General features: G+C 33.8%; 2 protein-coding genes across 3 annotated transcripts; both read left to right on the top strand.

Moving 5' to 3' along the window:
* The first annotated feature begins 278 nt into the window (after positions 1 to 278).
* LOC130717928 (pullulanase 1, chloroplastic) lies at positions 279 to 13,426 on the top strand. 2 transcript variants are annotated; one of them, XM_057568338.1, is made up of 28 exons: positions 279 to 656; positions 779 to 923; positions 1,057 to 1,109; positions 1,264 to 1,372; positions 1,666 to 1,802; positions 1,915 to 2,114; positions 2,278 to 2,427; positions 3,136 to 3,196; positions 3,752 to 3,872; positions 4,460 to 4,550; positions 4,634 to 4,727; positions 4,874 to 4,969; positions 5,110 to 5,250; positions 5,625 to 5,675; positions 6,040 to 6,110; positions 6,246 to 6,338; positions 6,811 to 6,901; positions 7,653 to 7,724; positions 8,421 to 8,477; positions 9,613 to 9,681; positions 9,867 to 9,923; positions 10,004 to 10,078; positions 10,772 to 10,860; positions 11,042 to 11,119; positions 11,294 to 11,432; positions 12,184 to 12,293; positions 12,411 to 12,472; positions 12,834 to 12,974. In XM_057568338.1, exons 1-27 carry the CDS (start codon positions 447 to 449, stop codon positions 12,427 to 12,429), a joined length of 2,679 nt encoding a protein of 892 aa, XP_057424321.1. In that variant the 5' UTR covers positions 279 to 446; the 3' UTR covers positions 12,430 to 12,472; positions 12,834 to 12,974. The 2 variants fall into 2 exon arrangements, with proteins under 2 accessions (XP_057424321.1, XP_057424320.1); XM_057568337.1 differs by having other exon boundaries at positions 283 to 656; positions 12,373 to 12,472; positions 12,834 to 13,426.
* An 8,496-nt stretch (positions 13,427 to 21,922) lies between these two features.
* Positions 21,923 to 23,549, top strand: LOC130721278 (zinc finger protein ZAT5-like). Its single transcript, XM_057572042.1, has one exon. It carries the CDS (start codon positions 22,342 to 22,344, stop codon positions 23,398 to 23,400), a length of 1,059 nt encoding a protein of 352 aa, XP_057428025.1. The 5' UTR covers positions 21,923 to 22,341; the 3' UTR covers positions 23,401 to 23,549.
* The last annotated feature ends 1,783 nt before the right edge of the window (positions 23,550 to 25,332 follow it).

The following is a 25,332-nucleotide window of genomic DNA, read 5'->3' as shown; positions in this document are numbered from 1 at the left end:
GGGTAACACTAATAACAACCCCTATTAATAATATGCAAATTAGATCCATGTAATGGTGAAGTTACAAAATTGAACCCTAAAAAGTTATTTATTGCGATAAACCGTCACGATATCATACTATCATTATAAGGAAAAAAAGGAAAACTTAAAAATACAAAAACTTATAACATGTAAATAAAATTAATGCTAAGCTTAAAAAGTTATATTTTGCCATTAAAATTTAACAATAACACTTTCACAAAACATATCCTCCATGGAAAAATCTTTAATCTTTTTGTATGGATGATTGATATTTACACTAGAGACATACATGCATGATCATCATTTTCGTCTTCACAGAGATAATCAAAAGATCCAGAAATGGAACCAGACCGAGTCACCTGGTTCACTCATCTCACTCTGTAACTCTCTGACTCTGTCTCTGAAGAAGAAGAACAACAACAACAATGCTTCTCTTAGCATCATCCTTTTCTTCCCTTTCTCATCCTTCACTTTCCAACCTTCATCATTTTCCTCATTCCTCATTCCCTCAACCTTCCCTGCACCTTCCCCTTCCCTTTTCCACTTCCCAAACAACCCCAATTCGCCGACACACCATTTCATGCTCCCTTTCATCTTCTTCTTCTGTGGAGCAATCTGCTGTTTCAATTTCTCAGGTTTTACTACAATTTGCCGCATACCCTTTTGCACTGGAGCTTTAGATTGTTGTTATTCAATATAAAGTTTAAATCTTTTATTGGAATTGCTAACTTTTTGTTTGAACATCATGATGACCCAGATGCAGAGTAGCTTGTTGTTGTACTCCAGAGCTTATTGGGTTACTGAATCTGTTATTGCTTGGAATGTTGATCTTGGGAATGGGTTTTGCTACCTCCTTTCTAGCAAAGATGCTTCTTTGAGCATTGCTGATTGTAAAATTCAAGGTTTAACTTTCTCACTGATCTTTCTACTTTGTTATGGACTTGTGGTTATTCAAGAGATCAGGAAAAAATGCTACTTTTATTGTTTGTAGTTGATTTCAAGTGGACATTGGCTGATTGTATTGCTGATTAACAGGTGAGGATTTGAAAATTAAGCTTGAAGAAGATACGGCTGGTCTTCCTGCAAATGTAATCTATCATTTAGTCTGTAACATGTTAAATTCTAAATATCAAGTACTGCTGAATATTGCTGATTGCTTAATGGTTGCAATGCTGCATTATCTTTGGCAATTTGGTTACAGTGAATAGCGTCTACTTACTTGCGTAAACTTAGCATTTGTAGGTGGTGGAGAAATTTCCACATATTCAAGGTTATAGAGCTTTCAAACTGCCACCGGGTTTGGATATTAAATCTCTTCTCAAATCCCAGCTAGTGGTTGCTATTTATGATTGTAAGTCCTCTTCTGTTTGCAATAACTCATAGAAGTTCATTTGTAAGCTATAAAATAGCATGTCTTTGTGCTCAGCCCTTTATTAGCATAGTTCAGTTCGTTTGTGATCTATGCTGCATTCAGCTACAATAGTATGGTTGTAAAGTAAATACCTCTTTACAGCCTATGCTTTGCAGTTGCAGTACATTTAATGATTGTTTAGGCTCATATTATAGAGCATTCTTGTGTAAATGGGGGAAACAAGTGTGTCACTATTGTCTAGTGATAGTATTTCCTCTCTTCATTTTGCACAGCTGATGAGAAATGCAGGGATTGTACTGGTTTGCAGTTACCTGGAGTTTTAGATGAACTTTTCTCATATAATGGTCCCCTTGGTGCACATTTCTCAGAGGAAGCTGTGTCACTTTACCTTTGGGCGCCTACTGCTCAAGTATATTTTCTTTCATTGGAAAAAAATCAAATAAAATCTTGTTGATGCTCTCTCTTCAACCTTATCTTCATATTAAGACATATATTTAAACATAATTTCTGTGTGAAATCAGGCTGTACATGCTTACATCTATAGGGACCCATCAGGGGATGATCCTATAGAAATTGTTCCCCTTGAAGAGGAACATGGTGTTTGGAGAACTGAAGGACCAAAATGTTGGGAAGGCTGTTACTATGTTTATGAAGTGTGTGTATACCACCCTAGCACTTTAAGGTTTGAAAAATGCTATGCAAATGATCCATACGCTAGAGGGTATGTTCTGTTCATGTTAGTTTTCCGTCAATTATCTTCTAAAAATTATTTCCATACTGTGGATACTAGAATTCATAAGTACCATTTAGTAATACATAAAAACAAAATTCAATTTCTTGAATGGCTTGTTGTTTTAATGCCTTCCATTTCTGTATGTATGCAGACTTTCAGCAGATGGGAGGCGAACTTTTTTGCTTAATATTGATTCTGATGAGTTAAAACCTGATGGATGGGATAGTCTGGCAAATGAGAAACCTGGTTTACATTCTTTCTCTGATATAAGCATATATGAAATGCATATAAGGGATTTCAGGTAACTATTTAATGATGTCTTTAATTTTATTCAAAGATCAATTTTGTCCATTATTCTGAATTTTTTTAAATAGGGAATGTTTTCTGAAATCCAGAAATCATGATGATCTAGGTTACCTTAGAAAATTATGTGTATGCCTCAATCCCTCAAATTAATATTTAGATAACCCTTTATATTTTCTTAGATGTAAAGATCTCTTTGAAACTTATAATTCTGCTTTTGAGCATAAATGCCCAAATTTTATTCTACTACTCCTTCATACTGAAATGGTTGCTCATGGTTGTGGTTTGGTTCTGTACAAAGAGGAGAAAATAATGAGATGATAGAGGTAGAAAGAACAAAAAGACAAACTCTGTTGTCTTGCAGCTCCCTGACCCTTAGTATAAATTTTAGGTCAAAGTAAATAACATAGGTTGCTTATTTAGTTATTTGCGAACTCTCTGTCTATCTTTTAAAAGTAATGTGTTAAATTTATTTGTTACAATCATGAGTCATGAGTTTTACTGATTTTCAGTTCTGTTTCTCCAAATATCTTTTTGCTTATATTCCCTAGTCAGTTGCTAGTTGTTGATATGCATTAGCTAATTGTTGTGCTTACTGCTTAGTTTTAAGAAGCACCACTTGGAACTGCTGCTTCCTCTGTGTTTTTATGTGGTATTCTCCCTCTCACTCTAAATTCTGTCGGATTTATTCTTTTTTGCCATACAGTGCCAATGACCTCTCTGTGCAGTCTGAATTTCGTGGTGGTTATCTAGCCTTTACTTTGCTGGTAATTCTAATATCTCTCTTTTGATGGAGTTCAAAGACAATAAAATTTTTCATATTTTTATTAATAGCAATGAAAATATGGAATACTATTTGAAAGTTATAGGAAACCATTAAAAAAGCAGAGAGAATTAATCTCAAGGTTTCCTCAAAATATGGTGAACTTTGGTACTAGAACCTGTCATGAGATATTGAGATGAAAAACTTGTAGTTGTGTCATTCCATATTCCACTGTCAAGGGTGTATAATTTGTCTCCTTGGGGTAAGGTAAATGTAAGTCCTCTGTAAGTGTTCTTTGAGCATGGAGGTTTTCCCTATCTTGGATTTGGGCACCATCCCCTCACCATAAAATTCGTACACACACAAATAAATAAGAAATCCTCTCTCTTACTCTTTCTCAAATTCAGCTTAACTACCATTGACAAAATGATGGTTGTTCGATATAGCTAATGCAGATAAAGATGTGAAGTCATGAAAGATTGATATGTGACTGAAATAATAGCTGCAAATATGAACTGCAATAGTGGAATTTAAGTTAACTATGAGTATATTTTTATAGGAATCAGCAGGTGTACTTCATCTAAAGAAATTATCAAGTGCTGGTGTCACCCATGTCCATCTACTGCCTACATTTCAGTTTGCTGGGGTTGATGATCGAAAGGAGAACTGGAGATTTGTAGGTAAGATTTATGACATATTATCCTCTGAAATTCAAGCATACCTCTTGCAAATTCTACTTCTTTAGTGTGGTCTTTTTATCTTTGTAACACTGGAAAAAAAAATATTTTCAATGTTTATAACTTATTTGCAAATAAGGATTACTCAAAATAATTAAAATGCTAACAGGAATTTCACATAATATCTGGTTTTAGAGATTAAGTCATTTTTCCCACCCTCTAGCCTTTCCCTTTTTCAGGGCAACTTTGTCGTAACTAATCTATCTTCAATATGTATGCATCCGTCTATGCAGCTTCTTGTCTGTTGTCTTATACATAATTCATAGATATGACATAAATACATGCATGCACATATTCCTGTACTATTTTTTTCCCCCTCTAGATACTTATACTCTTGTCTGTGTGCTTCTGTCTGTCTTCTCATAGGTTCACCTCTATGACTGATATCTCTTACTTTTTTGTTAGTTTTGAAAGCTTGATTGCTAATATTTTCCTTTTGATGCTTCTAAACAATATTTGTGATAAAATATGTGCTTACGATTATATTGATTTGATTTATCTTTTGCCATCTGACATAATGACTCTCACAGATACCTCAATACTGGAAAGCTTCCCAGCTGATTCAGATCAACAACAAGCTCTTATTACGGCCATCCAAAATGTTGATGCATATAACTGGGGGTAAGCTCCTAAACCCTTGGTGATTGACAATTCAAACATTTCTATATTCTAAAGTTTTCTTATTTATGTATTGTCATGAAAAGGTATAACCCTGTTCTTTGGGGTGTTCCTAAAGGCAGTTATGCAAGTAATCCAAATGGTCCATACCGTATAATTGAGTTCCGTAAGATGATTCAGGTATGGATTCAATGGTTTCTAACCTGATGTTAAATTCATGGATCAAGTATTATATTTAATTTTGTAATTTGGAAGATAATATTATTGCCAGTTGTCATCCAGATCATATATTTTTTGTTGTCTCTTGAAATCTATATACGTTGCAGGCTCTTAACCGTACTGGCCTTCGCATTGTGTTGGACACTGTCTACAATCATTTGCAAGGAAGTGGACCCTTTGATGACCATTCTGTCCTTGATAAGGTCATTAATCATCTCAGTATATTTTGTTCACCTGTAATTGTTTAGATATGTAGCGCATAGCTGTCCTATTGGGTACTTCTTCATTATTTTGTAGAGCGTATCTGCTTTTGTGTGAAACAACGTATCTTATTCTCTTATAGATTGTTCCAGGTTACTATCTAAGAAGGAACACAGATGGTTTCATTGAGAACAGTACTTGTATGAATAATACTGCCAGTGAGCACTTTATGGTTGAGCGCTTGATCCTGGATGATCTTGTACACTGGGCAGTCAATTACAAGGTGATTATTTATATCAATCACTGATGTTTATGGTTTAGAAACTGTTTGTTTTTATGTTTTTTTGGATGTAATTTCTGAAATCCTGTTAGGATATTATTGATCTTAAGTGGGGTCTACAACTTCTCATAGAAATAATTTCATTTTTTTTTGCCCGTGGCTTCTTTAAGGGAGTTGTTATCTCTGATATGCAGAGAGATTAAGCAGCCAGCAGCCCCTGTAGTTTTATTGTTCTTCATTGTATAGGTTATCCTATATTGAAGGATTTCTTATCCTCCCCTTAATAATAGTTTCTCTCCCTTTTCTATTATAAAAAAGATTTAATGGGGTTTCATTAATTGATTATGATTGACCATATGCCGCTTTTGCCTTTTCAGATTGATGGATTCAGATTTGACCTTATGGGTCATATAATGAAGAGCACAATGGTATGTACCTCACTTGGGAATTTTACTGTGACTATATAGGAATATATGATCATAAGAGCTAATGAATATGTTGCATTGTTGTTTCGCTCTGTTGATTGAGGAAGCTCATGTAATTGCTTGGTTAGTGGAGTTTGTACTTTAGATATCATCATATCAGAGTATATGCTGCAATATTAATTGAATGATGAATTATAGTGATATAATTTTGAATATAACTTCAATTATGTCAGGCCCACTTGATTTTGGATTATGTGTAGAATCCAAATAAAAAGTTAATAAAAGATAAATCTGACATAATATATTGATGTATGACATGCAAATACACAAAAAAATTTGATTTCATGTCTTCATAATATGGTTACAGGTGAAAGCAAAAAATGCTCTCCATTGTTTAAGAAAAGAAAAGGATGGAGTTGATGGTTCAAGCATCTACATGTAACTCGTTCCCCAGTTTTCATTTTTATTGAATTATACACATTGGTGAATTTCTTTATTAACTTCATCCCTATCCTTTTTACTCTCTTACATGTAAAACCTTTAATTTTTTTCCATTTTAATTGAAAAAAATAGATATGGTGAAGGATGGGACTTTGGTGAAGTTGCCAACAATGGACGTGGGATAAATGCTTCTCAGTTCAATCTTTCTGGAACCCAAATTGGGAGGTTGGATTTGTTTATTTCCATAATTTGTTGCTTAATAATCTTTTAAAACTTTATTCCCGCTAACAAGATAGAACTTCTAGCTAAAATATTTCTTGAATGAAAAGGTAACCAATCCAAACATGCATCTATTGATGTTAGTTCAATTGATATGGTTTTAAAAAGTATGGATACCCCATGGATACAATATAACACTGACATGAGGACTGATTTTAAAAATTACAGGACATGATACGACTATAAGATAACACATAAAATTAGTATAAAATGAATATAAAAACACCAATCTTAAATCAACAAGAGAATTGACATTTTAAACTTTATCATGTGTTATTCTAGACATGACAAAATACTATTCTAATTGCTGTGATATTTCCATTTTATATTCGGTGTAAAAATTTAGGAGTTGTTAAACATTGCTTAAACTACACATAAATATCTTGTGTTCACTGTCTTGTTGGAATGTAATATCCAGCTTCAATGATCGAATTCGAGATGCCATACTTGGTGGATCTCCATTTGGCCACCCTCTTCAACAGGGTTTTGTGACTGGTCTACTCTTACAGGTACTTCCTTCCTTTCTTTTATCACTTATTTTATGCTTTATTGGCATTACCTTTGACCTCCAACAATAATGATATATTTCTGCTTCTAATTTTTCTTTCTAATTTTTGTAGCCTTGATTGAACTCAATACCATGAAGTCTAAACACAAGTCTGCATTATTGAAAGTTTATAGTTGATACAACATATAATGTTATCTACTCAACATTCAAAATTTATTACTTTGATGAATATAATTTTTTTTTTGAAAGACTTGATGAATATAAAATGATAATCTGTATGTAAGTTACTATATCAAAATTGAACTTACTATGTTGTCTTCACAAATCAAACCTAGGTAGATTGCACCAGGATGAGGTTGATTTTTTTTTGGACAGCGGTAGGTGGCCCAATAACTAGCTCGTTAGGTTAGGATTCCCCACATATTTATAAGTTCAACTTTGACCATGTCTCCAGTCAATGTGAGATCTCAACAATCTATCGTCTTGTGGACTAATGATATGATTATACATGATACAGTTTGTTCAACTTGGTCCCTTTTTTAGATGTTTTATGGATCCATTCCTACCTGCTATGTCTTGTCCTTGTCCATTTACCACAACATGATAAATAGCTTTGGCTCAATTAATAGAATTATAATGTATTTGTTGTTACAAAATTAGCATTCGGAAAAAAAAATGCACAGAATTTCCTTTTGATGCTTCAATTTTCATTCAAAAACTTATTAGTGTTGATTTCCATCCTCTATCTGCAGCCTAATGGCCATGATCATGGAACAGAAGCTAACGCAAAATCCATGCTTGCAACATCAATGGATCACATACAGGTTTTGACTTCATGGACTTTGTGTTATTTTTCAAGTTAAAAATATTGGAACTTACTGTAGGAATTATTGAGAATTTTGGTGCCTGCGTACAAATTTGATAGGAATTTCCTGGTTGCCTTTATGTAAATTTTGATGTTTTAAGTTTGACACACATCCTTCTCTTTTTTGTCTGTTTCAGATTTTCAATAGTTATGCCATTTTATCCAAATAGTTAACTACTTAACTTTACAAACAGAGGAGATGGTTTGAAAATGGTCTGTACAAAAACCTTTGGAGGGAAATCAGCTCACGTAATTCTGATGTGTTGGATCATTTGAAAGCCATGTACTTACACAAACTTTGGCTGAAAGATGGCTCCTGGGAAACTGGATCAGTAATAAACTTTAATAATTTAACCATATATGTAACTAACATATGCTTTTGATGGGAGCAAGACTGTTGAAATATGAAGTTAACAATTTACTCTGTTTCTCTTACTGTTTGTTTCTTTTACCCCTCTATCTGTGAGTTTGTGTGCATGTGAGCTGTATGTAACTGTATCAGTGCAATACGAAAAATATGCACTACATACCTTATTGACTGCTAGAGTGCTAGTTTTCTGTTACATTCTGTTGCCACTATTCAGATCATTTGAATATTATTCCGTGTAATTTTTTCTCCCTCATATACAATCCATCCATTCTTCTATGTTTCTAGGTTGGAATGGCTGCAAACTTGAAAGATTTTGTGCTAACCAACTCTAAAGGAGAAGAGGTATTCAAACTGGTCCATTTGCTGAGTCTACTGAAGAAAAACTTCTACTTTCTACGTACTCTTTGAACAAATATCACCGTGGCTCTGTTTTGTCATTTGAAATTGGATCTCAAACTAAAATTTTAATGTTTGAATTGCACAAGAAATGTGAATTAATATTAAAATTATGGGTTAACTCTTATTTTGTTGTGTGGATGTATGATCTAGTGTTTAATTATTTTTTGTTCTGGTAGAATATTTGGCTATTGTGGAAGTAGTTTTCTAGTTGTGGGATCTGCGGTTGTGGTGGAAGTGTCAATGGTAGTTGGTAGGCCTAGGGGTAATAATGATGATGGTGGAGACTGACAGCAATGGCAGTGGCATATGGTGACAGTGAGAGCGACAAGATTATTGATAACGATGGTGAAGGCAGTGGATATGCAATGCTGGTGGTTGTGCTGGTGAAGAGTCACAACTATGTCAGTGGTGGACAGTGGTCAAGGTGGCTGCTGCGACAAGGGTTTACATACTGAGGTGGTTGGAGTTGTTACATTACATGTATGTGAGCTAAAGAGTGCGACTTGCTTATTATTTCTTTTGGAATCAGAACTCTTACAGTTTACTATCATAGTTGAGAAGGGCTTTATTAAGATATTGCTCAATGCTTCCATTCCTTGGAATTGTCATTAGGTATTAGGATTCTAATTCTAAAGAATATACCTAAGTTGACATTTGAAGTTAGATGGTCCAATTCCAATTCTGGAGCATTATTGGTTCCATTCCTGATGGTGTAACTTGAAGAACCAGAATATTTGTGGTTTTGAGGAACCTCAAATACAACTTCCAGCTAGTAAGATAGGGCCTGGACTAAAGCTATTATTATTTTACCAGCTCTGTTTCATACAATAATGGAGATCATGAACAATTTTTTTTTAATTATTTGGGAACACCGGAATAGCATGTAGATATCTGCTTGCAGCTTTGTCTATTTTTGATTCCACATACATGTGAATACATTTGTGAATTGTAATGTGAACAATACTGAAAATGGATGTCTTGTCTCTTCTGTATGGTATCATCAAAAGATATGTACCTGATTCAGAATGAGAGTTCTTATGATAAATCTTGTCTAATAACTTTATTGTGATGTTATCAGGTAAAAGGGTCAGAAGTATTAACATATGGTGGGACACCTGTTGCATATGCCTCATGCCCCACGGACACTGTAAGCATAATCCGTTTTTTTATGGGACCCCTGACTGTTCTACTTCCTCTAAACGTGCTCTGTTTTTGGAGAAACTATCAATATTTTAAACTATCAATGTTGAACTTTTCAACAAAGTGGAGGGGACTGTGGATAATTTTTTTTTGATAGAGATCATCTAATGGGCATCTTTAGTTGTTTTGCAGATCAATTATGTTTCTGCTCATGACAATGAGACCCTGTTTGACATTGTGAGCTTAAAGGTATCATAAATATCCTCCACATTCTATGTTGTTCATGCAACTTTTTAATGATCTCGGGTACTGTTTTTTCCTTACTTCAGACCCCAATGGATATCAATGTAGCTGAGAGATGCAGAATAAACCATTTGGCAACAAGTATTATAGCACTATCACAGGTTAAAGAAGTTAAATGATTTTATTCATTATTAAAATCATGAGATTTTGTATTTCTATTATATTCCCCTAAATCACTGTTGTTTTAGGGTAATATCCATTATTCATGTGCTGAAAGATCATACAGTTTATTGTATTTTTAAACCTATTTGGCTCTTTCTTCTTTGTTTTAACGATATCTAACCTCCCCTCAGTGTCCATACTTATGCTTATTTATCCAAAAAAATTGAAGACAGAGGTATAGAAGAGAGGATTAGATGCATGTTTATTTTGCATGAAAAGCAGAGACTGCTTCACTGGTGAGAACATGGTGTTGTCTCAATAACCAAGTGCCTCCTTGATGTCACATCATATTGGCTTCTTTTGTGGACCAGTCTCTTGACTTAGAAAAATAGTCACAATTATTGGGGGACATTTTTTACTCCTATAACTGAAACTGAAATATCATCACTCAGGAGGAGACATGCCTATCTCTTGTAGAGTGGAACTTCTTAATTTTTTTAATCACTTCATATTAATAGATCTTTAGATCTAGTAAAATTTGTATATTTGTTGTTTGATTCAATGTCAAACCTCATTTCGAGCCATTGTGTTTTGATAAGTTCCATCCTAGCAGTTTCTTATACTATATTAACCAATTTCATTGTTTAGATTGTAACCGTGGATTTCTTTTACTAAATAATTTCTTTTCTTAGGGTATACCATTTTTTCACTCTGGAGATGAGATACTTCGCTCAAAATCACTAGATCGAGATTCATACAATTCTGGTGATTGGTTCAACAGGTATTGTTTATACTATTCAACTTCTGATATAAATAATAATTATCATAGTTACTGTTTTGACTTTGTCATAATTAGCGCATCATCTACTTCGTTATATTGTTCTAATATATTCATGGATTTAGTGTCAATTTTAATGTGTTTCCTTCTGCTCCTAACTTCATTTTTACTCTCTCAATATCAGGCTCGACTTTACATACAATTCCAATAATTGGGGTGTTGGACTTCCTCCCCAGGAGAAAAATGAAAAGAGCTGGCCACTGTAAGCATTTGAATATTTATTTATCACTACGTATAAATAGGCCTTACCCGGCAATAAACTGATCCATCATCATTGGGTTATTGAAATTGTATTGTACAGCAATCCGATTCTTAGTTTATCATTTGTATTACATCTGTTTCACTAGATGATTTTGAATCTCCTTTGACTTTACAGAATTAAACCAAGATTGGCAGACCCATCCTTCAAGCCTCAGAAGATTAACATCCTGGCTGCTTTGGACAATTTCTTAAACCTTTTGCGTATAAGGTATTCTTCACCACTTTTTCGCCTGAGGACTGCAAATGCTATCCAGGTGAGACATTTTAAATTTCATCATCACATACAATTACTTCATCAGTTAATACCTGGATACTGAAGTGCTTAATCAACTTGAAATATTCCTTACTAGTGAGTAGTGACCAATTATTTTCATTATATTAAATCTGCTCAGACGACTAAAACGCCATTGTTTTTGTTATGTATCTGACTCTTTCATTTCAGATTTAAGCTAATGTATTCTGAACTAGCTAATGTAAAATTTATTTTGTAGTGTCAATAATTATAATTATCATTATTAACACTATCATTATGTTAGTCTGAGCAGTAGTTTATCAAGCTTCATATCTTTAATATATTTTAAGATCTTACATAACTTTTATCTCTCATAAATGACTTCCCTTTCTCAGTATTGGAGTATCAGCCTAGTATAAGCTCGGGTGTACAGGATTTCAGTTAAGCTGAGATATGTTAGAGCTGAATTGTCTTTCAGTTACAGTTAGTTCAGATTCAGTATAACTGAATCTGTTAGTTATACAATGAGATATTTCCAGATCTTTCTCTCTCTCTCGCTCTCTCAGATTTCATCACTCAGCAGCCCCAGCCTGTTGTGAAATTTAACTAAGTTTTTCTTTTATCTGGATCATGATTTGTTTGTTTCACAATGTTCTTGGGTCTTTAAGATAACTGATAAAGCAGCTAGAGCAAACATTAATGCATAAAACAGTTACCTTTCCAAGACCTAAGATTTTTTGTATCCAAGACCTTAAAGTTTCTGTCATTTGCAGCAACGAGTATGCTTTCACAACACTGGACCATCATTGGTTGATGGAGTAATAGTGATGAGCATTGAAGATGGTCATGAAGGCTTTCCTGGCTTGCCTCAGCTAGATCCCATGTATGTTAAAGCATATGGCAATTTTTTGTTTGATGGCTTTAACACATCTTTTAGTTTTCTTGACAAATGGTGTCGGCAGATATTCATTCATTGTTGTTGTTGTCAACGCGGGTCCAGAAGAAGTATCATTTGTTAGCCCTTCCCTGCAATCAAGAAGTCTCCAGTTGCATCCCATACTGGTACAAATAAATCTTAAGAATTTAGATGTTGAAAATTAGAATATTTCCTCATTATATTTTGGAAGTTTATCATTTTGATGTAATATTCCAATATATTGAAAAAGTCAAATTCATTGTTTGAGATACCCATGAATCTAGACTTCCAGCTTTTGGTAGAAGTTCAATTGGTCTTTCTTTGAGTTGTCAGTGGATCCGATTGATTTGATGAGCCCGATAATCCAAACTAAACTAACCTAATTGATTCGGTCAATTGATTCGCTTCACTTTAAACTTGAATGAAATCAATTGCAATTAGTTCAGTGCTTGGATTTACATTTCTTGAGATGTGGTGCTGAATTCCAGTGTGTGTACTGTGTTGTAGGTAACGTCATCTGATGAACTTGTTAAGAGCTCAACATACGAGGCATCCTCTGGCTGTTTCGTCGTGCCTCGGAGGACAACAGCTGTGTTTGTTGAGCCACGAGGAATGTGAGTCACCACATCTATCAGAAATAGATGTCATGCCAACAATGTAAAAATTGCCTCGGTGTACTACTGGTGATTGCGATGCAAGTTTTGGCGCATACGGGTGGGTTCTTTTGTGACCTTATACACAACACATTTGGATTTGTTGGTCTCAAACCTCCTAAGCTAGAGATTGAAATTGAGTTGAGACAAATAAGGTTAGTTAGTTGTAAGAGGTTTGAGACAGATACATTTCCACTCTTTGCTATGTATGTAAAAACTAATGTAAGTTATGTATGGGTTACCATGTGAAAGGACATGAGGATAAGGAACGAGTGAAATTTTTTAGTTGAGCTTTAACTTTTGGAGTTGGTTAACATGAATCAGAATGTGGTTAAAGTACCAACAAAGTGTTGGTCTAGTAGTAGGCAAGCTAGATCCTTGTAAGGTTGATAACACAAAATCGAACCCCATGAAAGTTTCCAGAATAGCTACTTGTATTATTGGTAAGACTTGCATACTCAAAATTGTGCAATAGGTGTAGGTATGCAGGTAATGAAAAAATTATTAAAATTACTATCTATACATGTATAAGAACAAACATGAGTATTTTAAAATATGAGTATGAAAATAGGTACAATGATACACTATCAAAGTATCAAAACTTTACATGTTATCATCACTATTTGGAAGACATGGGAGAGGAATCCATTATCAGCGGGGAATAAATTCTTCCTTGGAAGGAGTGATTTCTTTGGTTTTGGTTTTGTTTTGCGTGCAACACATTACCAGCCGCAAAATATGATTCTTAATGTCAATGATTAGGCTAGTTACCTGAGTCAGTTCAATGATTAGCACACAAATTTAAAATGGAAAGTAAACTTCCAAGGTTGTCAATGCATGCATGTTCTTAAGAATGTATGCAGATATGTTATGTGAAGTTCTTATAAACATATTTACAAAAAAATGTCAACTTTAAGTGAACATTAACTTCAATTTATTTTACTTAAAAAATACTTCAATTTATTGGTTATTCCCTCAAATTTTGAAAATTTACATATGCATTACTTTTACTTCGTTAAAATATATTTCCGCAGAGTATGCTCCTACACATAGTTGAAATTTTAGTTTTTTCTTTTTAAGCTCAGCATATCCACGGTAGAAAGCAGTGCCTAATCCCCTAGATCCGCAGGTGGGTCGCATAAAGTGATAAACAGATGTCACAAAATGTGTTCCATTCCCATAGTTGAAGACCGGACCCTTAATCTTATGGTTAAGAAACAATGTGAGCTAACCACTACACCATCTTATAGTTACAAATTTCAGTTTTTGTGTGAAGATATTGAATGTAGTTTTAAAATATAAATATTTTTTGTACATGCTAATTTAGTTCACAATATTGTAGCTTGTCCCTGTCTCCTTGTAGGTACATACTAATTTTGAGCACCAATATTTTATTTTTCTCGGTCTTGTCAATGCACATATCCTTTTTGCAATTTTATCTTTCATTCCTTCTTGTTGAAATTGCTATTTCATTTTACTTAGAAATTTATCTTATAAACAAAATAATATACGAAAAAATGATTAAATTGTGTCATATTACTATATGAAAAATATAAAAATTGAAATAAAATAGATTTTTTTTGAGAAATTATAATCACATGCCCAGTTTTCACACCCATATACTCATGTAAAAGAGAAAAATTGAAATATTTGTAGAAGAAGGTATCAAAGAGATGTGGGGAACATATATAGGATTAATTTTTCAGATTTAGTTGTTTAAGATGAAAAAGATATGAGCAGTGGCATATCATGTTGCTGCATGTTGGCATCATGTTGAAAAGATCATTTCTGTCACCCCTTGCAAATTCTATTTCGTGACATAATTAAATACATGCATATGAAGAATCTTAAACTAATATAATATTCTTATGAAGATGATGTCTTTTTTAAGGTCCTTTTAATTTTTATATCCATTCAATTTGATAATAGAAAAATCCATGTTGAAGGTTCTTGAATTTTCCAAGTTGACAAGATGGGTTAGACTTTAGATCATGAATCATGACAGAATTTAATTAATGGTCAACAGGGATACCAAATTATCTATTTGAAGAATGATATCAATAGACAATAGTGATAATAATATTACGATTGAGAGAAAATTTATGTTAGAAAATATAATCATGAAATGCAAAAAATAAGCTACACAAGAGGGATAAAAGAATAATTTACAAAATGATAAAAATAGCAAGTTGTTCTAAAACTAAACGATAATTAGGTGGCTTCGTGGCTTTAATTATAGTCTCAGTTATTTTTTTATTTTTTTTGATCAGCTATAGTCTCAGTTATTGAATTCCAAAGAATGGCAGTAACAGTCTAATACCATGTTTTGTTGAATTCTTAAGAACTGTAGTACTAGTCATATTAACATGTTTGGTTAAACAAATATTTTAGAATCACTTCTTTTTAGAAGATATAAGTTTAAGCTTTTGAATGAAAATATCTTAACTGTAAATCGTAAAATCAAACATGTTCTTAACAACAACTCAATTACAAATAGATGTAATTGAACATGATTAGGTAATTAAGGCTGCTATGGAAATCAATTTTCTGTAGAATGAGAGTACAATCACACATATATGTTAACTGTTAAGAGAAGAAGCAAAAAGAACTTGGTTATTATATATGTTGACTTAAAAGTTATTTTAAAATGTCTGTAACTTATTTTTTACTACTCAATAATGATTGATCACTAACTCCAACTAAACACTAGATAATGTTGGAGATTCGATCGATTTCTGGTTTGGAAGAGAGGTTACCTACACAATTAATCTCACTATAGAGTTCCTGGTAAATAACCTATAAGAAAAGCTTCACATAGTTTTTATAGAAACATTTCTTTAATTAAAATATCGAAAACATATTAACCACCGTCTTTCAATAAATAAATATTAACTATTACAATCAAATTAAAGTGAACATTTTAAAAGTTATATTGTCCCCACATATGTAAGCAAACTATCCCTCTCTGCCATCCCTGCCAAACGCTTACTTTGCAACTAAAAGTGTCTAGCTCGTGATTGCAACATCCCACACGATACACAAATTGCATTGATTTTTATCATTTATTTCTACACTTCTCAAGTCTTTGCCTTGTTACTATGTTCTATCAATTTTAGTCTTCGTTTAGATATAGAAGGAGGAATAATGCAAACATTTTTTAAAATAATTTTCTTCCATTTCCTTTCCAAGTCAAAACAATGTATCTCTTGGTCTAAACTAAATTTTAAGATATATCTTTCTTAAACTTATACTAAGCATAATTCATAATTAGAAGTTATGTTAATTTCAAACTATTTAAGATACAAAGTTTCTTAATTATTAAATTATCAAAACTAATTTCTTATAACATTTATTTCAGTTGATATTAAAGTCAATCTATTTGATTTTTTAGTCAGACTTCATAATCTTTACTATGAATTTATTAATTTTGGTTAATTGAAAAAACTTCTTGCAGTACAAGTAACAATTTTTGGAATTATTAACATTATTCTAAAATAAATATGTTCATTTACTATTGAGTGTGTGGACTAACTAGAAAAAGGTTGATCTAACTTAACCAATGATATCAAGTTCAAGTTTTGAGTACCCAGCCTATTACAATTAAGCTTGGGGTTTGAGATAGTTAACATAGTGGAATATTGTTGAGAGATTTTTTCTACACTGATACTACTTTCAAAATCCTCAAGATTCAATTGTAGTATAGCATAGGGTTTTGTCGTATCCGCAGGGAATTGCTAACACAAATGTCGTTCTTTAGTAAAATTACCTAAGCAATAGATTTTCAAAAGGTTGATAATTGTTTCGGTGACCAAAACACATTCAAATTAAACAAAGAGAGAGTAAAACGATTGATATCAAGAGAGAAAGCTGTTGGAATTGGAGTTCACCGTTTAACTATTAGTGTCCTATGATTCTATATGAATATTCATTCCTATCCATGATTCATCTACACCATTTCTACCCTACTTCATTGATTCCTCACATGAGTGGATATCTATAACTTACTTTCCTAAACATTGATTCCTCACATGCATAGAAAAGCTAAGTTATCTTTAAGCTCAGATGTTTAAGGGACTAACAAACCTAACTCTATTCCTAGAAATTAGATTTATTAGATGGTTAACTCTAGGTCAGACTCTAGACGTTGTAGCTTCCGCTCTTACGCTGAATCAAGCGATATGTTCTGGGTGCGCAAACTAAAACATAGCATTAAGAACAAGAGAAAACCATTGAATCATGTAATAGAAACGATATTTTCATATAGAAATCAAGAAGAACAAGTCATAGTTAAAGGCTACATCCAAATCCAACAAAGAAACTTAGCAACCCATATCCATGGATTGCTTACAAAGCTTACAAGAGGAAACTAAGGTGAAAGCGGTGACCCGTGCCGTCCTCGGTGTGTCTCCAGCACGATGGATGGTGGATCAAAGCTCCCAAAGTTCCTTTCCTTCTTCTCTATGCAATTTTCTCTCTAAGAGGTCCAAAATATGTCAAGAGATGCCTCAATTCTGATCTGGTCGAGCCTTTTATAAAACAGGGCAACAGTTTCGCTTAAGCTGATAAAGGTGTCGCTTAAGCGAGCAGGTTTCTTCACCTTCAGGTAAGGTCTTTGGCTTAAGCGAGACCAATTCTCGCTTAAGCCGAATTGTCTTCCAAAACCATTGCTGCTGCCATGTAATTTGGCTTAAGCGAGGAAACATTTGGCTTAAGTGGACTTCAATATTTTTAGCCCTTTTGATCTTCAAATGGTTGGATCTTCTTGACTTTTCTCCTACAATAAAAACCAAAGAGTCTAAATGATAAAACTAACATATCTTACATTTATCTATATAAAAACTATCTACTTACTAAATTAACCTTATTAAGGGATAATTTGAAAGATAACGTACACATTTAGAACAGATAAGTGCCGAAGTTAATATAGAAAATCAGGTAAATTTGGCACTTATCAAATATATGATTTTTAAAATTTAAAATCATATGAAAATCCTATAAGAATGATCAGTGTGAGCAATATACCTTAGCGAAGAAGATTAATGTCGATCATGTAGCCGACACAACGCTTTAAAATTAAGAAAAATGTCACTAAATGACATCGTCAGCCAAGACGACCCTAAATGACATTAGCTAACACTTAAATGGCGCTACATGTTTTTAAAATGTTGTGTCAGGTTGACAGACACTAACATCATTGGTCATAGCCTTAGCCCAACGCTTGTATCACCAACCACCACCGTCGGCTAGCCTACAGTAATTCACTGGCCATAAGCCATATATTGTCTTAGCCCAATATTAATGTCGGCTATGGAGACTCTAAAGTCACTATATATCTGTAAGGTCAAAATTATATATTTAAGGTTTGGGTCTCTTACTCTCACGCTTACTTAATTACTACTCCCTCCGTCCCTAATTATAAGCTAAAGTTGTAAAAATCACACTTATTAAGAAAGCCTTAATTGATGCATTGGTTTTCAAAAAAAATGTACAACTTTCTATGTTTACCCCTATTTATGATAACACTTTTTCATCATTGTACTACTAATGGTGGTGCTCCACTACCAATAAATGCAAGGGTGAATATGGAAAGAAATATTAACTTTTGCAAGGTTAGCTTATATTTAGTGACACAAAAAAAGTCTCAATGTTAGCTTATAATTAGGGACGGAGGGAGTATCTCTCAGGCACAACACCAAAGATAAATTCTTATATAAAGGACTAATGTGCACTTTAATTTAGTTCTTATAATAATATTGAGAGTAATGTGTAGTCACTTTATTTCAAATCCTAAATTATATATTTTTATAATAACTCACTTAATTTCATAATCAACTTGTTTCATTTTCCTCTTGTAACCAAAAAAATAATCAACTTGTTTCTCACTAGCTTACACTTTAAGGCCGCCTGTGCCTGTACAAGTCAATATCATTATATTATTGGCAGTGAAATGACATTAATACAAAGCTCATGCCAGCAAAGAAATGTTCATTAACTCTGATAGTTTTGGTCATTAATCATACATTGATACGAGAATAAGGTGTCAGGTTTTAGTTCATAAGATTAGATCTACATCTAATCTAAGTGAACTTCACGTACACATGAATTCAATGATTGGGATCAGGAGCGAAATGTTTGCATAAATTGTACAAAAAACTGAAAAAAGGGATCGAAGTGAAAGCTCATCATGAACCTTTTGGTATGTATAAAGGAGCATTAAACTGATAAAGCATGTTTACATCAAGCAACTCCAATGATTTTTTTTAAAACACTGTATCTAAATAATATGTTACACACCTAAATAGTGCCAACGAGCTGCCGCTCACAGTAGTCAATCCTAATCACTTGTTGCATGTGTGAACTTAAGAGCCATGTGTAACCCCTGATTAAATAGTTGTCTGTAACCCATGCACAGTCATTAACTAATCATTTTAGATCATTAGATTTGACACCTCAATCATTAGAAATGTCACCCCACTTACGGAAACTCAGTTTCCGAAATATTTCGGAAATAAGGTTTCCGAAGCAGTTTTTTACTCAAAAGTGTAGTTTTTTACTCAAAAGTGTGGTGTTAGATGTATTTTGAACTAAAAATCACGAATTAATTTCGGAATCTAAGATTCCGAAATAATTCGGAACTTGAAAATCCGAAAATTAGGGGTGTGAAATCTAATGGTTGGGGTGACAAATCTAGCTCTCATCATTTTACTATTTAATTATCTAATAAAGCACTCTAAACATAACGTCTAAACAACTAAAAACTTAGGAGACACCCTTAATCCTATAAAGAGACGAAGATATCAGGTTAAGACATCTTAACTCTAACATTAATACTGAAAGTTAAGTTATGCGTTTGTCATTGTTGGGTCTATAACCCTTAAGTCTTGTAGAGAACATATGCATTATCCGATCTTATTTCACTTTCTTAAAAACTTGAGATGAAAAGCTATAAAGATTTATAAAAAATAGACTTAAATATGTTTAGCGGTGTCTAAATTGGTCCCTTAAAAAATTCATATATTTTGGTCCCTAAATTTTATTGATATTTGAAATAAGTCCTTATGACTTTACAATGCTTACATGTGTTAAAAGTGAAAAATTATTATATCACCAAATGTAAAGAATTAGTTTTCTTTTAAAATTTATGAGATTTGGGTAGATCTTAGAAGAAGGAAAAAGTTATTTCAAAATCTTACAAGAATGTCATAATCATGACGTCAAGAAACGATCTGTATCTTTCATAAAAATCATCAATGTCCTACTTTTCTACAGGATGATGTCAGAAGTCACGAGGAATATCGAACATATGAATAAACATGAAATACGTGCAAGCTTCAGTGACATGATATGCTTAACACATAGCTCTCCGTATGTTTCACGCTAAAGAGAAACGTGATCGCTCCAACCGGAAACGTGAATAGTTGTATCTTTTCCGCGCAACTTTTCTCAAAAAGTTTCCAGCCAAATAACATGACTTTTGCTAAAATAATGAATTGGGTTATAAGAGCTCCAACTCATGTGAAAAATAAAATGAGATTGTACTCATTGAAGTTTGTTTCTATAGTAAAAAACTAAATGTGTATCCATAGTTGATTTTGATATAAATAGTCACAATTCTATTGAGTCATGTTGAAAGTATACTATGACAATTAATCAGGTTTCACTAGACATTATTGGTGATTAAATATTTAGTATTTTCTTTTGAATTTGGAAATTGATGGATGGGGCTCTTCTCTTTTACTAAGAATAGAGCTTGCTAGTTGCTACACATCTTATCTAAGTGTTGGCTTATTTAGCAATATTTAGACAAACCAACTTTACTAAAGTAAAATACCAAAAAGGAGTAATAATTAAAGCCTGAAAATTGTGAGCTTTTACAGTCCATATTCATTGTATACATTTTTTTTACTACAATTGGGGCATGAATCAAACTAACAGAGATGAGAGAGTGGGAAGCACAAGAAGTCCATGGAAGAATGTGTGGTCATGCAGGCATGACAGAGAGAATACAAAAGCATAATACTGAGAACAGAACAGAACAGATAAATAAAAAGTTATATGAAGGCAATGCAAGTGAAGGGAGCACCGCAGATTCCGTGGTTCCAGGCTTGCACTCCAATCATCTCGTGCACAAATCGTTGAGGCAAAGTAATGCTTGCTTGCTTCCCTTCCTTCACACCCTCTCTCCCTATTCCACTTTCTCTCTCTAAAGATATATTATATATAGTATATAATATACAAATTAAATGTATAATGTATAATCTTTCTGTATCTTACACTCTACATGTCTTTCTTCAGCAAGACGTGTTGGTAACTAAACCTCACATAAGTCATGTACATTCATTAAAATATTCCACAAAGGTGAAACAATCATTGGGCTGATTAATGAGAGATTCAATTGAGTGATGCTAGTAACTAACAAGATTAATTGTGGGCATAAAATCTAATTCCATTTTCTAGTGGTTTGTAATTGGACATGCCAAGCTTTTTCTCGTGGTCTACATAATCATAATCCAATTATCCTAAAAAAAAATTATTAGATAAATAATAATTGAACGGTTTTATTCTGTATTTTTCACACAGGCTCTCATACAAGATTTTATCGGATTTGAAGCGTGAAAATGTGCACATAGATCACTAAGTTAGTGAGGTAAAAATGTGCAGCATGAATTTTTTAGATTTAATTTATTTTAAATGGTTTAAAATCAATCTTAAATGGTGCAAATTACAACATACCAAACCTTTGTGTTGTGTGGTTTAGTTTATCTATCAAAGCTAGTGAAAAAGATTGAGAGGTAGGAGTCACGTGCAACCTATACATAGAAAATGAGCCACCCCATGAATGTGAAGATAGTTGGGGGTGGTAAATAGTAATTACTAATTACTCTTACTAGAAAGTCTAAAGAGAGGTGATGAAGAAAGAGCATGCTAATATTGTGCCACCAAGCTTTGGTTGGCAAAGTGTGAGAAAGAGAGTGTGAGACGGACTCTGTGTTCAACTTCCTCCCTCTCTTCCAATCTGTTCACACTACCCAAATTTGGCCACTTTCTGTTAATTTTCATTATTTTTGGTCTCTCTTTTATTCTTGAATTGCTATATTCTCTCTTTTCAATTTTCTAAATTTCCAATCTCCACTACCCTATAAATAAACACCTCCAAAACTTGGATATTACAGGGCTGATTCACAGTCACTGTTGTATTGGGTGGCTTTTGACTCTCCAGACTTATTATATCCTTCACTACCTATCTATATATAAAATCCAACCCCCACTCTTCTTCCTCTGCTTCCTTACAACCCTCTCATCCTCTGTTTCTCTCTGTTTTCCTCTGTTTTTCTCTGTTTTTCCTCTGTTTCAGAACAACCATGGAAGCACCAGAGGAACTCTCTTTGGGCTCCAAAGAGCACACCAACATTGTCAAAGGGAAAAGAACCAAAAGGGTAAGGCCACAATCTCCTATCCCTTTCTCCATCACTGCTAATTCTTCAACAGGAGAAGAAGGAGAAAAAGAAGATTGTTACAATGGTGTTGATGACAACAACAACAACAACAGCAACAAAGATGATGATGCCAACACCAACACCAATAACATTAACACCAGCTCCCCCACCACTTCTTATGCAGGGTTATCATCACAAGAAGAAGAGGAGGACATGGCCAATTGCTTGATCCTTCTGGCTCAAGGACAAGCCAAGGAATCCCCAAAACACACTCCTCCTGAGGAAGATGTTGGCATGAACTACACAAAGTACAGCAGTAGGAAATTCATGGAAGCTGCAGCTTTGGATTCTGGGAAAGCAGGGTTCTATGTTTATGAATGCAAGACATGTAACAGGACATTCCCTTCATTTCAAGCACTTGGTGGACACAGGGCTAGTCACAAGAAGCCTAAGGCCATGGCTGCTGCTGCAATGGCCCTTGGAAATCAAGAGAAAAAGCAACTCTTTTTGTCATCAGATGAGGAAGAGTTTCAATTCAAGGCCAATAAGTCACTTTCTCTTCAATTGAATAGCAGGGGAAATTTGTACAGCAACAACAACAACAAGTCCAAGGTGCATGAGTGCTCAATTTGTGGTGCTGAATTCACATCAGGGCAGGCGCTTGGCGGCCATATGCGGCGCCACCGGGGACCGGTAGGGACTAACACCACACTTTCCTTGACACCAATGGTTTTGGAACCAGAACAAGATCAACCTAGAAAGAAGAGGAATGTGTTGAATTTGGATTTGGATCTCAACCTGCCTGCACCAGAAGATGATCAAAGAGAATCCAAGTTTGCCTTTGGATCCAAGCAACAACAACAACAACATGGACAGAAACAACAGCAACAACATCAGCAGCAGCATCAACAACATCAGCAGCAGCATCAACAACAAGCAGGTCTTGTCTTTCCCGCCCCAGCTTTGGTGGATTGTCATTACTGAGACAAGGTTTTAGATTGGCATAATTCAACATTATTATCCCAAAATTGGGTTTATATGCAATTTTAGAAATACATTTGTTGTCTGATGAATCTGATTCTTTTCTATACACCTCAAACTTTACATGATTAATTCTTTTGATTCTTTGTTAACTTGATCAAGTACCTTAATATTTTAGATTTTATTTTGGTGAATTCAGCTGTTGATGGAACAAAAAATATTAATTTGTTATCTGAAAAGACCTCCATAACTCATGGATAGCGCATGTTGATGTTGGTTATCTTTTTCATCTTCTTTTTCATTGGTTTTTTTGCTTGTTTTCTGTGCCAGAGAATGTGATGTGTGTTAAACTGCAGAAAGAGAAACAAAGGGTGTTGGAACTGTCCCAAAAATCTTTGTTTAAGTTTCATTGTTTTGATTGTCCACAAGAAAGCCTGCCACCTCTCTCTTTCTCTCTCTATGCTCTGTTGTCTCTGTCTCTATCTCACTCTTTCTCTTCAGTGTGTGTGATTCTGTCCCTTCATATTTGTTATGGAAATAGAATAAAAGTATGGAAAGCCAGTGAGTAACTGCTATTCCCACATGAATCCTCATGGTGTCCTTTTTCTCCATTACCAATGTGCTCACAATTTTTTTTTGATGAACCACCTCATATCCGATCACCTTTCAAATATTTTGAATTTGAGATTTAGTCATTATTAAGACTTTCCATCTCTTCCTCAAGTGTATTGTGCGGGGTTAAACTTGAGAGCTCATTTCGCAAATTCAATTTATGTTGTCAACTAATTTACCCTTGGTGTCTAATGTACTAACATTTAAAAAAATGTTACTGATTTTGTTATTTTCTCTCTTTGCTTGGTCCATTCTATGTGCTAGTTAATTGCCTACTCATTACACCTAAGCAACTCATGAAAACCATCAAGTACTTCATAATTCACAACCCTCTAATTTCTCCACTGTATCCTCAAGTTAGGCTTATGGGTACAGCTAATAAATGCCAAAGTAAAGAGTGTCAATTCTATTGAAATTAGATGTTTAACACATTAATAAACTATAGAGGATCTTAAATTGCATCACTTTCTTTTCTTTTCGATGAAGTAATAGGATAGAGGCGTTGAAGAAAACTGAGTTCCTCCAAAAGTATAGATTTACACTCAACCTATTATTAATAGGGCCATTGTGTTTTTTTAAGATAATTATGCTTACATTTAAAAAACCAAAGTTTTATTTATGTGCTATGTTTTAGGGGTATGAAGTCAAAACTCTAAACGTAGCATGAGGTTGTGTTAGTACAAGTTGAGGATGTACCTAATTAGTAATTACTCACAAAAATTATTTGGGGGGAGGTGGCACAAGTGAGGCAACTAAAGTTTACCAAACTGAGTAGGTTGCTAATTTAGGGGTTCACTTGCCAATTTATAGTTAAATGGTCATGAAAAAGAAGAGAGTGAAATTGGATCATTTTTATTTAGAAAAAAATGTACCTAATAAAAACAGCCTAAGGGACTTAAGAGGTTCACAAATTATTTATGGAACCCTACAACTATTCAAAGAAGCTTCTTCCCAAAATTGATTATAGCTTTAGAATCACTTATAAAAGGATTTGTAAGCACCATTTTAATTATTCTAATAAAACTTGGACTGTTTTTCCACTTAGATCCATGTCCGGTGCAACCTGAAAGCCCTGTGCTACCTACCTGAAGCTTGCTTATCCTCTCTTGTATACTTCTTGGTATTAGTGTGACATTAATTATAATATTTAGCATGTAATAAAATACTTTAAGACTAGATTTACATGCAACATCACTTTTTCAGTGTCAAGACTCTCTGAGAACAGATTTTCAGTCCTCAATATTGCAGAGATTGCAGCTACTGCTATGCTTATAGTAGACAAAAGCTCTATTAACTATTTAGGCACTCTTTGCCTTTAGAATA

The sequence above is a fragment of the Lotus japonicus genome, chromosome 5 (assembly GCF_012489685.1).
Source record: "Lotus japonicus ecotype B-129 chromosome 5, LjGifu_v1.2".
Taxonomy (NCBI): domain Eukaryota; kingdom Viridiplantae; phylum Streptophyta; class Magnoliopsida; order Fabales; family Fabaceae; genus Lotus; species Lotus japonicus.
The sequence above is the reverse complement of the archived record's forward strand: the minus strand, read 5'-3'. Positions and strand labels throughout refer to the sequence as shown.